At 39.5% G+C, this 15917-nt stretch overlaps 1 protein-coding gene across 4 annotated transcripts; it reads right to left on the bottom strand.

The window, feature by feature from the left end:
- Positions 1 to 3070: 3070 nt before the first annotated feature.
- LOC133230458 (zinc finger protein 181) lies at positions 3071 to 14461 on the bottom strand. 4 transcript variants are annotated; one of them, XM_061387944.1, is made up of 5 exons: positions 13547 to 14455; positions 12603 to 12678; positions 6630 to 6750; positions 6273 to 6371; positions 3071 to 5286 (listed from the first exon to the last, which is right to left on the bottom strand). In XM_061387944.1, exons 2-5 carry the CDS (start codon positions 12609 to 12611, stop codon positions 3800 to 3802), a joined length of 1716 nt encoding a protein of 571 aa, XP_061243928.1. In that variant the 5' UTR covers positions 12612 to 12678; positions 13547 to 14455; the 3' UTR covers positions 3071 to 3799. The 4 variants fall into 4 exon arrangements, with proteins under 4 accessions (XP_061243928.1, XP_061243927.1, XP_061243929.1 ...); XM_061387943.1 differs by having other exon boundaries at positions 13585 to 14455; XM_061387945.1 differs by having other exon boundaries at positions 6273 to 6368; positions 13585 to 14454.
- Positions 14462 to 15917: the final 1456 nt, after the last annotated feature.

The following is a 15917-nucleotide window of genomic DNA, read 5'->3' as shown; positions in this document are numbered from 1 at the left end:
GTGACAAGTGGACCATAAAGTTGAGCACCAAAGAACTGATGCTTTTGAACTGTAGTGTTGGAGAAGACTCTCGAGAGTCCCTTGGACTACAAGAAGATCAAACCTGTCCATCCTAAGGGAAATCAGTCCAAAATATCCACTGGAAGGACTGATGCTGAAGCTGAAACTCCAATACTGTGGCCACCTGATGCAAAGAATTGACTCATTGGAAAAGACCCTGGTGCTGGGAAAGACTGAAGGCAGGAGAAGGGGATGACAGAGGATGAGATGGTTGGATGGCATCACTGACTCGATGGACATGAGTTTGAGCAAGCTCTGGGAGTTGGTGATGGACAAGAAAGCCTAGTGTGCTGCAGTCCATGGGGTCACAGTCAGACATGACTGAGCTGAACTGAACTGAACCTCCATTCAGGAACAGTGAAGGCAGTTGCACTCAACCCAGAGGACCTTGTACTGAGAGGTCATGCTCAAGTCCTTTAGGCTTCTGATACCGGGTAAAGCCTTACTCTACTCCATACAGGGATCTGAAGACTCTTTCATTCTGCTCTTTCTCCAAAACACATGTGTAGTATACCCTCCCAACTACCTGTAGCCATGCTGTGTTCTTGTCTCCTCAGGGTATTTTGGATAATAAATATATTCTCCTGCAAGATGGTTCAGTTACCAAAGGAAGATTTGTTGGAAGGAAATGGGAGTGTCTTGTAAAAGCCACCAAAAGGTGAATCAATAAGTAAGTTGTGACAAGTGATTATGAAAACCCACTAGAAGATGTGACATTTGAGACCAGAATAATGCAGTCATGTGAAGAAAATGATGAAATCAATAGCTAATATTTAAATGCTTTTGAGGTACAAAGCATTTTATACCAATTAACCTACTTAATCTTCATCATAATCCTGAGATATCATTTTACAGACAAAATAATTTTACATTTGGCACAGCAAGGTAAATTGTCCAAGGCTGTACAAAGTCAATATACACACAACTTGGATTTATACCCAGGTAACATGACTCCAGAGCCTATGCTCTTCATACACACACACTTTTGAGCTCTTAAATTGTATGGAACATGTCTTATTTACCTTGACTGCAGTAGATGCTCAAGAAATGGTTGAGTAAGACTGAGCATGATTCTCCACTAGTGATATTATAACATCAGGACGATCTCGGCTCAAATCTTATTGTAACAAGGTATATACTCTTATTGCTTCCTTAAAACCTTCGCTATCTTTAAGTCTCTGGCTTTCTTTTCCTTGTTCAGTATCACTGTGAAGGCACTTTAAGAATTGCAAAATATTATGATATGTATGCTCATGCTTTTTAAATGAAAAAGTATGAGTATCTGGATGAATCTTATAACAAAGTAAGATGGCATGAACCTGTATGTAGTGAAAGCAAATAAAATCTGGGAGATTAAAGGACTGGTTCATCTTTTTGGCATCAGTGCTTGGGAGAATAGAGGGCAGAGCATGGGAGAAACAAAAAGCTACTGCCACTATCTTACAACTAAATATACATGTAGGGGCCAGTCCATCCATAATTATAAATGTTCTTATCCTTGTTTGATACCATCCTGTGCTCCTTTAATTATAAACCTCTCAAAGATCCTTCAACATTACATAGAATGTCAAAATCCTATTAACTCATCAGAGGAAATATAAATCTCTGCTTAATATTAAAAATCCCATTCCAAACCCACTATATCTGCTGAGAATTGATATGGAATGTGCCTTCACCTATTGGCTTTCCATTAAAGTAGCACATACCAGAGTAGGTGAGTATTTTATTTAAAGTTGAAAACCCTATTATTCATCCCAAACCAGACTTGTATCAATGATATAATATCCTTTCTTAAAATTTGTTACTTACAACTATCAAATGCCATAGAGAATAAAACCAGAAACATAAATTGCATTTAAATGCCGTTTACTTCCAACAGTGTCTGTAAAATCCCAGTCACTGATCTCTGTAACCTCTCCAGTCACAAGAAATTGTGAAGCCAGTAAGTCTATTCCATTTAGAATATTTGAAGCCACCCTGCTTAGAAACTATATTTATCTGTCAAGCTTCAGTGTAAAAAACAAAAATGCTCTTAAACATTTCCAGAAGCTATGATGCAGGATACTAGTGCTATCAAAATTGGTGAGCAGGCTGCAGAAGTTGTGGGAATGGCTCTGGATTATTCAATTCCAACCCTCCATAACAATGATCAAGGGATAGGGAAATAACTGATGCTTTATTAGTATTGCTGCCAGCAGTAATAATACCTAAGCCACAAAACTAGAAACTAGACACTACATAATGCATTTCAGCTGCATCAAACATGATAGAACTTGCTGGTCTGCTTTGCCTAGAATGATCCTTGAGAGCACATGTGCCTTACCTACAGTTGTCCTTTATCGGCAAGGGACTGGCTCCAGGACCAACATACTCCCTCACCTCCACAGATACCAAAACCTGTAGGTGCTCCAGGTCCCTTAAATAAAATGGCATAGTTGCTATAACCTAGGCACATCTTCCTGTATACTTTTAAATCATCACCTAATATGATGTATTCCCTGAGCCCCTACAAAAGCCAATACAATGTCAATAGTTGTAAACGTAATGTGAATGATATGTAAATAATTGCCTACAGCTGGTAAGTCCCAAGTTTTCTTTTTAGATGAAACCTTTTCAAAAAACACTTTCAACTGTGAGTGGTTGAATCTACAGATGCAGAATCTGCAGTTATGGATGGTCACTGTAATTAGGACTCATCCTTTAGGATTTGGACTAAAAAGCACATCCACTCTGCTCTAATCCCTCACTGTATGTAATTTCTTGGTTGGGTTCTCACAGCACATGTAAAAATTAAAATGCATCATTTAAGTCAACAGGAAATGCACTGTATATTAACCTCACCAAAATAGTCGCATTCTTAGTACAGAGATCAGGCCACTTTTTTCTAGGTTTGCTGGTCTTCCACCGAAGGCTATACAGGAAAGCTGATCCTCATTTGTCAAGAGAAAAGTAGTGGAAAACTCTTAAGAAATATCAGTGTGTCAAAGGAGTTCAACATATACAAAACCACTTTATTAGAGATGAAAAATTTTATTCATACCACTTTTTACTTCTATTGCAATGTTCATTTATTACATTTACTGGATTCACTGAGTGACTATGTATCTTCACATGCCCATTAGCTATTTTTTATGTACGACCTGGAGTAAAATGCATGCTGCTACTTTATGATATGCATGTTGATTTATGCTTGTTTGCTCTCCTGTAGAACTGTTTACAAATTAGCATCATTGCAAAGAAAGACTTACACATACTTCCTACATCCTTCAGGTGGTTCTAGCATTAATCTTCTGATGCCTGCAAGCTTAGTGAACTAACACTTTGCTACATTCCTTACATAAACTTTCTCTTCAGTGTGAGTTCTCTGATGTAAAGAATGAAGGATGTATTTTAACTGAAGGACTTCCCAAAATTTCTATATTCGTACTGCTTTTCTTCTGTATGTGTGTAATGTTTCTTAAGAGATTCATGTTTGCCTAATGTCTTTCCCAACTTGTTACATGTAAAGGGTTTTTCTCCAGTGTGGATTTACTTATGTCAACTAAGGGATTAATGCTGGCTAGTCTTTCCCACACTTATTGCCATCATAGTCTCTCTACAGTGTGAATTGTGATAAACAATAAGGCTTATATCATTGCTAGAGACTTTCCCATATTCATTACATTTTCTCCAGTATAGACTTTCTGATTTTGAATCCAAGAAGATCTACAGCTACAGTATAGTATGATGAACACTGCCTTTATGCAGTTTCTCTATTATGTGATCTTTCATACACACAGTGACTCATATGGCCTAAAGACTTTTCCACACTTATTGTATTACTGGGTTTCTCTCCATTATGTACTCGCTGATGGGCAGTAAGATTTGAGCCTTTGCTAAATGCCTTCCCACATTCATTACATTTATACGGCTTTTCTCCAGTATGAATTCTCTGATGTACAGTAAGGTTTGAACTACAGCTGAAGGTCTTCCCACATTTAATGCATTCATAGGGTTTCTCTCCAGTATGAATTCTGTGATGTTGAAACAGAGATGACCTGTGACTGAAGGCTTTCCCACATATACTGCATTCATATGGTTTCAATCTAGTGTGGTTTCTCAAATGCATATTCAATGATTCAGGTTGGTTAAAGGATTTCCCACATTTTTGACATTCAAAGGGCTTTTCTTCAGTATGAATACTCTGATGCTGAATAAGAAATGAGAGGCTGCTAAAGACTTTCAGACATTTGTTACATTCAAATTGTTTCTCAATAGCATGAATTCTTTGATGTCGAGTAAGGTGTGAGCTACAGCAAAAGGCTTTTCCACATTCTCTACATTCATAAGGTTTCTCTCCAGTATGAATTTTCTGATGGTGAATGAGAGATGACCTGTGAATGAATGCCTTCCCACATATTCGACATTCATAGAGTTTTTCTTGAGTATGAATTCTCAGATGTTCAATGAGATGTGAAACGCGACTAAACGCCTTTCCACAGTTCATACATTCATATGGTTTCTCTCCAGTGTGAGTGCTTTGATGATTAGTAAGTGATGAGACATGGCTAAAGGCTTTTCCACATTCAATACATTTGTAAGGTTTCTCTCCACTGTGACTTATTTGATGTCGAGTAAGGGATGAGCCATGGCTAAAAGTCTTCCCACATTCATGACATTCATAGGGTTTCTCTCCTGTATGAATTCTCCAGTGCCGATTAAGGATTGATTGTTTGCCAAAGGCTTTCCCACATTCACTGCATGTATAGATTTTCTCTTTATTCAAAGTCTGGTGAAGGGTAAGAGATTTGCTTTGGCTGAAGGCTGCTACACTTTCATTAGAATTCAGAAGTTTCTTTCCATCATTGATATTCTCATTTTTTATAACTGAATTTGCTGGTAAACTCTTCTTAAGTATATCACATTTATGTGACTTCCCTTCAGCAGAAATTCTCTGTGGTTCAGAAAAAACAGACTTTAAATGGAAAATGCTTTTAAATGCATTACATTTGTAAACACTTTCCCCAATGGGACTTTCTCTAAAGGTGAGGGTCACTGGTCTGAAATGCTCTACTTGATTTTCATACTTCCCCTCGAACTTTTTGATATAATACAAGTCCTTGTTAAAATTTGAAAATTCATGATTTTGTTGTATAGTTTTTTCCTTTAATACCATTTGGGGTAAATCTTCATCATAAATATCCTCCTTCATTGATAATTCTTTGTTTTCCCATCTTGTTTTACAATCTGTAATATATCAAAAGAGCAAAACACTGCTTTATCTGAACTTCTTGAAAGGAAACTTCTATGTTAGAAACAGGAGAATTGGATAAAAAATAAAGTCATTCTCCCCAGTGCCAAGAAAACACATAGCTCTGACAACTCTCATATATTCAATGATTTCTGAACAAAGTTAAAATGGAGCACAGAGAATACAAACAGCTCACAGAGGCAAGAACGGAGTGTAATAAGGGAAATGAATTAATACATAGACAGTCTGTGGGGAAAAAAAATGAAACTATCAAAGAAAATGCAAAAGGCATTCTGGATCCCAAGCCAACATTTTGTGTCTATACTTATATGAACGACTACATTTTATCTTAGCCTTGGTTCTCCAAACTTTGATTAATCTCAATTGCTGTCAGATTAGTATGCTTAATATGGAGAATGTACAGCACTGCACTAAATAGCTACAATGACAACAAAATAATGTAAATACTCTTTATGGCTCAGAAAGATTTAAGCTTTGTGAGTTTAGGTAGGATCTGTGTGAACTCATAATATTTATTGACAGAAAATACTGTTAGAAACCTTCTTATATATCCCTTACTTCCTTTAGCATTTATGTTCACTCTTGATCTTTGAAGTTCTGCCTCAGGGGTAAAGTGATTTTCCATTTAGTTGACAGCTTTTTTAGCCTAAAACCATTTGTATATTTTTCCTTACATGGACATATAAAAGAATAATTTGCCTTATTTCACTTCAAATAAATAACAATTTGGATTACAATGATGGCAAAACCCTCCATTTTTGATCAGATGAGTAATACAGAAAGATAATAATTTAGGGTAGAGGAATTGTCATTTAGAAATCTAAGCATCCCTCAAAACGTAAGATTTTGTTACGTCTGGAATCTCTGATAACAGTATCCCTAAAATACACTAAAATGCCTCTATACTTTACACAAGCATCTTTAACCAAAGATCTCTGTTTCCTGATTCACCACGACTTACCTGGAAATGTATCTTTTGACAGCTTTTCCTCCACCATACAAGGTTCTTTGCCATCCTCCAATAAAGCAATCACATATGGCTTAGGTATGGAAAGACCTGCTTGCAGGGAAAATATTAGAAAAAAACACTGTTTAAATTGTGGTCTACATGGAGAGACCATCACCATAAAAGGGACCAAAGAAAGATCTGAAGGATGTTCACTGAAATGGGATGATAAGCTTCAGGCAGGACACAACAAACTATACATGTCCTTAGGACTGTGAAACAAAAATTCAGACATTTACTAAAGAGGATCTCTAGCAATTCACAGTGGCAGATGGAAGATCTCCATTGAGGGGGAGGAAAAGATATGCTTACCTAGGGATACCAGGTTCTCATAATTCTGGACCATCACATCCTTGTATAAATTCCTTTGAGTAGAATTGAGCCATCTCCACTCTTCATGAGAGAAGTCTATGGCCACATCACTAAATGTCACCTGAAACAGCAAACACATTTAGGCTCAACCATAGCCCAGGCCTCTTCTGTCACTGATTAAAGGGTAAAATTACCCTGGTGTGGAAGAAAGGGAAAAAGATTCCAGCAGTTGTCACAATGATCAAGAATCTGATCTAAGTAATAATTGGATAACTATGTGCTTGGCACTGTTATACAATAAGGGTAAGAGACAAATATAAGAACTCTGCTTCAGGAAAGTAGGGAACAGAATTATAAAATTTTTAAAATTCAGCATTCAACATTTGACAGCATTTAGTCAAGTGCTTAGTTTTGTTTTTCATAGCTTATGTGCCAAGTAATAAAACATGAATTAAGTTTAAAAAAAAGAATCCAATACGCTCAAAAAAAGACATCTTTATATTAAAGATAAACACATAATCATATATATAACCACTTTATAAACAAAAAGCAAAAACATTTATGGTATATAATTAACCCTTATAATCTATAATTAAAATAATTTGAGACTCCTGAGCAAAAGGACTGAAGGATGCTTTCATGCCTTGTGGTAGTCCTTGAACAGAACCTTAAAGGAAGAGCAAAGAAAAAATAAGACACATCCTAAGGAAAATATCCTATGAAGAAAACACATTTCTTGCCAACAGTACTCATTCATGGTATTATTTAAAGTGGAAAAATTTTAGAAAAAGTTTAAATGTTCAATCATAACTTATTGGCTAGTCAAATTAAAATATGTGAAAAAACATATATACATTTGTTGTTGTTTAGCTCCTAAGTTGTGTCCAACCCTTTTGTGACTCCCATGGACTGCAGCCCCCCAGGCTTCTCGGTCCAAGGGCTTTCCTTTTTTTTTTTCCTGTCCATGGCAAGAATATGGAGCTGGTTGAATTTCCTTCAGTGCATTTAAAATGTCATTATTACTACCTTTCATTGGTGAAACAGACATTGTTTGGCTACTGTAAATTTTTCATTCCAACTATAGATTCAATACTATATTACTTCATTTGGATGTTTGGTTTTAAAGAGAGAATTTACCTTTGTCTGGTGTTGGGGAAATTAAAAACCAATCAAATCTACTGAGCTGAAAAATCCTCTCTATCGTGTAAAAAGAGAACAGTTTTATTACTGAGAAAGCATTAAACCAGACTGTAATGTACTTCATAATAATAATAGCTAATAATTAATGAGACTGCAAGGACAGAAAGACATCTCACCCTTTTATAAAGTCAGTCAGATACAATCCATTACAGGGTCGTACAGAGTCGGACATGACTAAAGAGACTTAGCATGCATGCAAAAGGGCCTTGGAGATATCACTTTGCAATTACATGTGAATTTAGGATGAACTATTGCAACACATAATTCATCCTAAATTCACCTGGTAATTGGGGTAGCCCTCTGTGTTAGGTGCCTTTACTCCAAAGAAAAAATTTAAAACTCATTATCTTTATGACAAGCAGGTAGTTAGAACCTGGAGCCAGAAGTCTAGGCTAAACTCCCATACAGATAGGGAGACAGAAGTGCATCTTCCTTCATGTTTTCATTTCTTCTTTTTTTTTTTTTTTAATTTTATTTTATTTTTAAACTTTACATAATTGTATTAGTTTTGCCAAATATCAAAATGAATCCGCCACAGGTACACATGTGTTCCCCATCCTGAACCCTCCTCCCTCCTCCCTCCCCATACCATCCCTCTGGGTCGTCCCAGTGCACCAGCCCCAAGCATCCAGTGTCATGCGTCGAACCTGGACTGGCAACTCGTTTCTTACATGATATTTTACATGTTTCAATGTCATTCTCCCAAATCTTCCCACCCTCTCCCTCTCCCACAGAGTCCATAAGACTGTTCTATACATCAGTGTCTCTTTTGCTGTCTCGTACACAGGGTTATTGTTACCATCTTTCTAAATTCCATATATATGCGTTAGTATACTGTATTTATGTTTTTCCTTCTGGCTTACTTCACTCTGTATAATAGGCTCCAGCTTCATCCACCTCATTAGAACTGATTCAAATGTATTCTTTTTAATGGCTGAGTAATACTCCATTGTGTATATGTACCACAGCTTTCTTATCCATTCCTCTGCTGATGGATTTCAAAGGGATGTCTCCAAGGCCCTTGCACAGGCATGCTAAGTCGCTTCAGTCATGTCCAACTCTGTGCAACCCTATGGACCATAGCCTGCCAGGTTTCTCTGTCCATGGGATTCTCCAAGCAAGAATACTTGAGTGGGTTGCCATGCCCTCCTCCCAGGGGATTTTCCCAACTCAGGAATCAAACCCACATCTCTTATGTCTCCTGCATTGGCAGGCAGGTTGTTTACCACTAGTGCCACCAATGCCCTTAAGAAGACTTTAATGCTCTGTAAAATTGGCAGAGGCTTATTTAGTTTTGAAAAGATTTATAAACATCTCAAAGGGACAGGGGAAAGGATACAGAGTTACATATTTTTCTCAAGGAAACACTCTTAAGAAAAGGAAAGGGGAGAAGGTCTCCCTTTGGCACCAGGGGAAATTATTTTTCCCATCTGTATTTGCTCTTAGCTAGGTATGAGGGTTATACTAGCCTTATCACATGAACTGAGAAAATGTCCATCTTTTCCTGTTTTCCACAGTGATCTTTAAAATGATCAGCTTTTACAAATCTTACCTGATAAGCCAAACTGAAAAGTCAACACTATATTAAATGAATAAAACACCATGTTTTTGGAAGCAAACTAGATGTCCATCAGCAGATGAATGGATAAGAAAGCTGTGGTACATATACACAATGGAATATTACTCAGCCATTAAAAAGAATAGATTTGAATCAGTTCTAATGAGGTGGATGAAACTGGAGCCTATTATACAGAGTGAAGTAAGCCAGAAAGAAAAACACCAATACAGTATACTAATGCATATATATGGAATTTAGAAAGATGGTAACAATAACCCTGTATACGAGACAGCAAAAGAGACACTGATGTATAGAACAGTCTTTTGGACTCTGTGGGAGAGGGAGAGGGTGGGATGATTTGGGAGAATGGCACTGAAACATGTATAATATCATATATGAAACGAGTTGCCAGTCCAGGTTCGATGCACAATACTGGATGCTTGGGGCTGGTGCACTGGGACGACCCAGAGGGATGGTATGGGGAGGGAGGAGGGAGGAGGGTTCAGGATGGGGAACACACGTATACCTGTGGCGGATTCATGTTGATATTTGGCAAAACCAATACAATATTGTAAAGTTAAAAAAGAAAAAAAAACCAAAACACCATGTTTTATTCTACCAATGCAAAGACATTTCATATTTTAAGTTTTGATATTAATCAATATCATAATATTAATAGTCCAAAGAAGAAACCCCACATACTCTAGCATATTCTTTGATCTTTATTTAAATCAAAGTTTCTCAGTCTTGGCACTACTGACATTTTAAGCTGAACAACTCTTTGCTGTGGGGGCTGTCCTGAGAATTTTAGCATGTTGAATAGCATCCCTAGCCTCGACCCTTCAGATACTAGTAGCAACTCCCCTTAACCACTCCCTACCCCCATTTTAACAGCTGAAAATGTCTCTGCTGCTGCTGCTGCTGCTAAGTCGCTTCAGTCGTGTCCGACTCTGTGCGACCCCATAGACGGCAGCCCACCAGGCTCCCCTGTCCCTGGGATTTTCCAGGCAAGAGTACTGGAGTGGGGTGCCATTGCCTTCTCCGGAAAATGTGTCTTATGAATGGGATTAAGGGGAACAAAGTCAACCCTGTTTGAAAACCATTGCTGCACAAAATTTTTGCATTTTCTTGAAAGGCTCTCTTAGGCCTCTCTACCTATACTCAAGGTGTTCTCTCAGTTTGGTATAACTCCACTTCCACCTCTGCCTCCCTGGTATTATGGGCCACCTAGACAACTCCAGGAAGGGATGCTTCAACTCTCTCTTCCCCTTCAGTGTCCCAGCAACCTGGGATGCTAATTCACCTCTGTCCCTAGAACTTAGATATTAAATAAATACCTTAATTTTTATGATTTACTTTTATACCAGTCCTGTATTGTTCAATATAGTAGCCACTGTATTTGGCTATAAAATTTAATTAAAATTAAATTTAAATAAAAATTCAGTTCCTTGGTCACTCCAGTTATGATTCAAGTGCTTAACAGTCATAAGGGGCTGGTGGCTGCCACAATGGACAGGACACAAATAGGATACTTCCCCCACTATAGAAAGTTCTCTTTGACAGTACTGCATGAGATCATGAAATCTTGTGTACCAATGACAGAAACCTATGTAAGAATCTCCTAACAGTTATTTGTTAAGTGTTTAGAAAATAAGTCAATGAATGATTTTGGCAATTAGTTCACTTTAGCTTTTACCTAAAAAAAAAAAACAAAAAAACAACTTATTTCAATTCCAATTGTCTAACATTCCCAACATGCATATCTGCCACTCATACCTTCTCCTATACAGGTTTCATTTCCACTCCATGATTCTTTCCCATCATTTTCTCATCACTCCTTCATTCAACAACTGTTTACCAAGTATCTGGCTATACCAGATACCACTCTGGCTACTAAAGATAAAACAGTCAACAAAAAATATCCTTTCCAGTAGGAAGAGATAAACAATGAGCATATGCATATAGCAAACACAGAGTGTATCAGCTAGGAGTGATGTGTGTGCATGCATGCTCAGTCATGTCTGATTCTTTGAGACCCTATAGACTATAGCCCACCAGGCTCCTCTGTCCATGGGATTTCCCAGGCAGAAACACTGGAGTGGGTTGCCATTTCCTCCAGGGAATCTTCCCAACCCAGGGGTCAAACTATGACTCCTGTGTCTCCTGCATTGGCAGGTGGGTTCTTTACTGCTGAGCCATCAGGAGAGTGCTATGAAAAACAACACAATGATGGAGGAGTAGAAGTGATAGTCGAGAGAAGGTGACTACAATTAGTCGAGAGAAGGTGACTACAATTTTACATAGGTGTTCAGGGAAGTTTTACTGAGAAAGTAACTACAAAGCAAAGATACAAAGGAGGTCAGAATGCAAGCTTGTATATATCTAGGTAAAGAATATTCCATGCAGATGGTACAGCAACTTCCAAGGCCTGGAAGCAGGTAGCCAGTGTGGCTGGAGCTCCCAGAAAACAAAGAAACAGATGGAAGATGAAATCAGGGAAGTAATAAGACAGCCTAACTGTGCAAAGTTTTTTGTCACTACACAATTCTGACTTCTGAGTTAGGGTCACCAAAGAGTTTTAAGCTGAGGAATGACAGGATTTTATATAACAAGAGGATCACTGTGACAGCTGTATTGTGAAGACTGAAGAGGGTCAAGGGCAGAAGCAGGAATTCCAGCAAGGTGACAATTGCAATAACCTAAGTGGCTTGGACCAGGGAGGCAGTGGTAGTGGTAGTGATGTGGTAACCAATGGTCAGATTGTGTAGATATACTATGTATATTTTAGATCTAACTACAGTGTCTGAATGTGAATTTTAAGAGAAAGGGAGGTCTCAAGGATGACTCCAAACATCTCTTGACTTGAATAACTGAAAAGACTGACATATACCATTAATAGACACCACATGATACAACTTAAACAACCATAAAGTAAATACCTAAAATTCCAAACTTGAATTCTGAATCATAATTTTAAAAAAGTTTTGCTCAAGACTCTTCAGAGGCTTCTAGCAGAAAGCTGATAGAAAAGAAGAGCACTGAGAGAAAATACTTTGGAGTTTTGCAGGCTCCATGCTTTGTTTTAATGAAAGGAATCAAAGATCCAATCCCTAAGTGAACTTTGTGAGGTGGGAACTGGTAGGAGAGGCAAAGCAAACACTCAAGAGTCCTGGTAAGTAGGTGTTTTAGGAAGATTTGGGGACAAATCAACTTACCTGAAACATGACTTTGCAATTTCCAATAGTCAACACAGTCCTCTTTCCAGGTTCTCTTCTTATAGAAGGGCAGTGCCTGAAAAGGCAGATCAAAACAGGAAAAAGCAGTCATGACAAATCAGGTGTATCTCGCAATCTTGCAGCTCAGGACACACCTGCATGGAGGATCCCACTGGGAATCACTTTCTAGGGTTCCAACCTTTCCCTGAATTAACAATGTGTTCCTTGGCAAGAGGTAACCAGGTGGCATCTACGTGTACATCAACTATCATATATACATGAGAGTGTGAGTGTGTGTGTGTATGTGCGCGCTCAGTCGTGTCCAACTCTGGGACCCCATGGACTGTAGCCCGCCAGGCTCTTCTGTCTATGTAAATTTTCAGGCAAGAATACTGGAGCAGGTTGCCATTTCCTTCTCTAGGGGATCTTCCCTATCCAGGGATCGAAGTTAGGCGGGGGGTGTCTCCTGCGTTTCCTGCATTGGCAGGTGGATTCTTTACCGCTGAGCCACCTGGGCAGCCCGTATATAAATGACCGACTCATAAAACAACAGTAATAATAATGTTAAATACGAGCTCTTTCGATCTTTACCACTATGCATGGTGGGCATTCACATTATTCCAGATTTCTTTTTTAGATAAACGATGAGAAAAACTGAAACTCGGCAACACTGAAGCAATTTAGGGTTTACACAATTTTTTTTTTCTTTCAGTGCGTATAACGCACACTCACTCTCCCATTTCCTTTTTTACAACAGCTCTTAGAGGTAAGCGCCATCCTTACTCCCCTTTTACAAAGCAGGACAGAGGCCCAGAGGAGCCAGGGGCCTGCCTGGGCTCACACCGCGGGGTAGACGCTGGGACCTGAGAAGTTATGGCGGTCGTACCCAGCGCCCGCCACCCTCCCCGCACCCACACTTGCCTGACCCCTCAGCAGACCCTCACCAGCACCGAAGCCGTCCACTGCGGGCACCTCCGCGTACCTGACGCGCCGCGTAGCTGTAGCGAACAAAGGCCGCTTGCCTCGCCCGAACGGTGCTGCCCAGAGTCCTGCGCGATTCCAGGACCTTGAATACTGCTGCTGGGTCGGAGACAAACGCCGGGCAGCCCCAGGCGTAGCACCGGGCCGGACGGCACTTCTCAGACTCCTCCGCTTCAAGGAGAAAAGTTGCCGGTGAGTCGCACGGTTGCCTTCCGGAAAACTACACTTCCCAGGAGGCTCAGCGGTCGCGCGATCTCGGAGCACCGCGAGACCACGGGCTGGGCTTTGTGAGAAATTACACCGCCTAAAGACTCCACTGGGATCGACCCCCTCGGAAGGATGCAGACAACAGTCGTCTGTGGCGAACTCCGCTTCCCGAAACCAACGGCAGCGTCTACAAGCGCTGTGAAGATAATGAGAGCCCAAACCGGGAACCTATGTTTCCCCGAAGATTACGAGGCCGTGAAACGTCTTTTGGGTCATTTCTGTGCTCGCACAGACGTTTTCCTCCTTGAACAAGGGCAGGCTTGCTGGTGCGGGACAAGAAGTGGCCTCTGCCAACCGAAGATCTGTCATTCAAAACTTTGCTGCCACTCTGCTCGGCTTGTACTGCTCTTGAGTATTTAGCTTCCACTTGTCCAGGACTGTATTTCCTAAAATACCCTGTATCCGAGCTGTCACAACATGAGCTGAACGGGGACCAATTGCACTTCCCGGAAGTTCGTGGGGTCACGTCGTCGCTCGGACACTGACTACCGCGGTGATGTGCATTACATGTCCTCGAAGGACTCAGGATTATCGGATTCAAGTGAGGGTTTTGAGGATAAACACCCTCAATCGTGGGAAAAACCACTCCTCTGACCCTCCTTTGTCTTTGAGACTTTGCCCAGCCCACCCACACGGGCTCTGGACAGATGTATCAAGGCCAGAGCATTCTACTCTTGGTATTAACTTGGGTTGTTGCCTTTATTTTCTTTTTTAATTAAATTCATTTTACCTGTTTTCTTTTAATTATAAATAGCACGAGAGAATTTTCTCATGCTTTTTATGAAATTCTTTGCCTTTTCTCCTGCTTGGGATTGTTGAGCAGATTGAATCTGTTAAGTGGCAACTTCCCGTCCTCAGAAAAATTTCCTTCTCCATATATTGGGCTCTTCTCCATTCTTTCTCCTCTTCTTGTGAATTCCAGTTAGTTGTTAGGTAGATTTTTCCACTCTATTTTCCTCTAATTTCCATTTTTCTGTCTCTGTATTGCAGTCTGAATGATTTATTATTTATCTAACATTTATAATTCCCTTTCCAGTGGATTTTTTGTTCTCAATTTTCCAAAAATTTTTGTAACACAGTAGGCACAGTTGATTCATAATATGATAATACCAATATTGAAGATATGTGTTTTAAGTCACTTCGGTCGTGTCTGACTCTTTGCAACCTTATGGACTGTAGCTCACCAGGCTCCTCTGTCCATGGGATTCTCTAGGCAAGAATACTGGAGTGGGTTGCCATGCCTTCCTCCAGGGGATCTTTCTGACCCAGGGATCAAACTTGCAACTCTATGTCTCCTGGCAGGTGCATTCATTACCACTAGAACCATCTAGGAAATCTGAAGATCTTAGGAATCTTTGTAAAATTTTAAATTTATGTACTCAGTTCATGCTGTTTCCTTTTTTGGTTGGTTACTTTTGTGTGCCACTTAGTCCCTGAAAAGAGATTTTACTGGTCTCCCCAGTATCCTTGAATGAAAGTGACTCTCTTTTCTACAGATTATATAGTTTGATTTTCAGACAAGATCTGGGATTACTACCACTCTGGAAACACTTTAAAACATAAAGTCTCTACTCCGTCCTTTCAGAAAATCTTACATAGGAATTCATTGTTGCTGCTTTTCCTTACAAGTTTTTTGGAAGAATTGTGAAGACTTCTCATTATGGGTCCTCAGATATTTGAGACATAAGTTCATGGGGAAGCAGGGTTAACATTAAAGACCAGATGTGATTAGGGAGCAGAGGTGAGAAGAACTTTATATGTAGGGCTAGTCCTGATTCAATAGCAATTTATGACCAGTACTTAAAAGAACAAATTACTTCAAAGCTAAACTGCTAAAGTGTGAATGCTACATGGTTTGAATTTTTGATAGGAAGGATAGAGGCACTCTGATGAGTAGAGACTAAGGAGGAGAAATTCAGGGGCAGATGGAGTGGGGACTTAGGCATAGGTAAACCAGTTTAAAACAAATATGCCAGTCACTTGAGAAAGAAAATGGGGCTGAGAGAGATCAATAAGGAAACAGGAAAACACTTCACATGCCATACTGAACCCATTCCCTTCTACTAA

The sequence above is a fragment of the Bos javanicus genome, chromosome 18, assembly GCF_032452875.1.
Source record: "Bos javanicus breed banteng chromosome 18, ARS-OSU_banteng_1.0, whole genome shotgun sequence".
NCBI classification, from domain to species: domain Eukaryota; kingdom Metazoa; phylum Chordata; class Mammalia; order Artiodactyla; family Bovidae; genus Bos; species Bos javanicus.
The sequence above is the reverse complement of the archived record's forward strand: the minus strand, read 5'-3'. Positions and strand labels throughout refer to the sequence as shown.

What these genes read in the sequence shown, in the direction of transcription:
- LOC133230458 (XM_061387944.1), bottom strand. An exon ending in TGAGAACCTGGTATCCCTAG is followed by an intron (nt 6,372 to 6,629) that starts GTAAGCATATCT and finishes TTTCCCTGCAAG; the next exon opens with CAGGTCTTTCCATACCTAAG. An exon ending in GTCAAAAGATACATTTCCAG is followed by an intron (nt 5,287 to 6,272) that starts GTAAGTCGTGGT and finishes GATATATTACAG; the next exon opens with ATTGTAAAACAAGATGGGAA.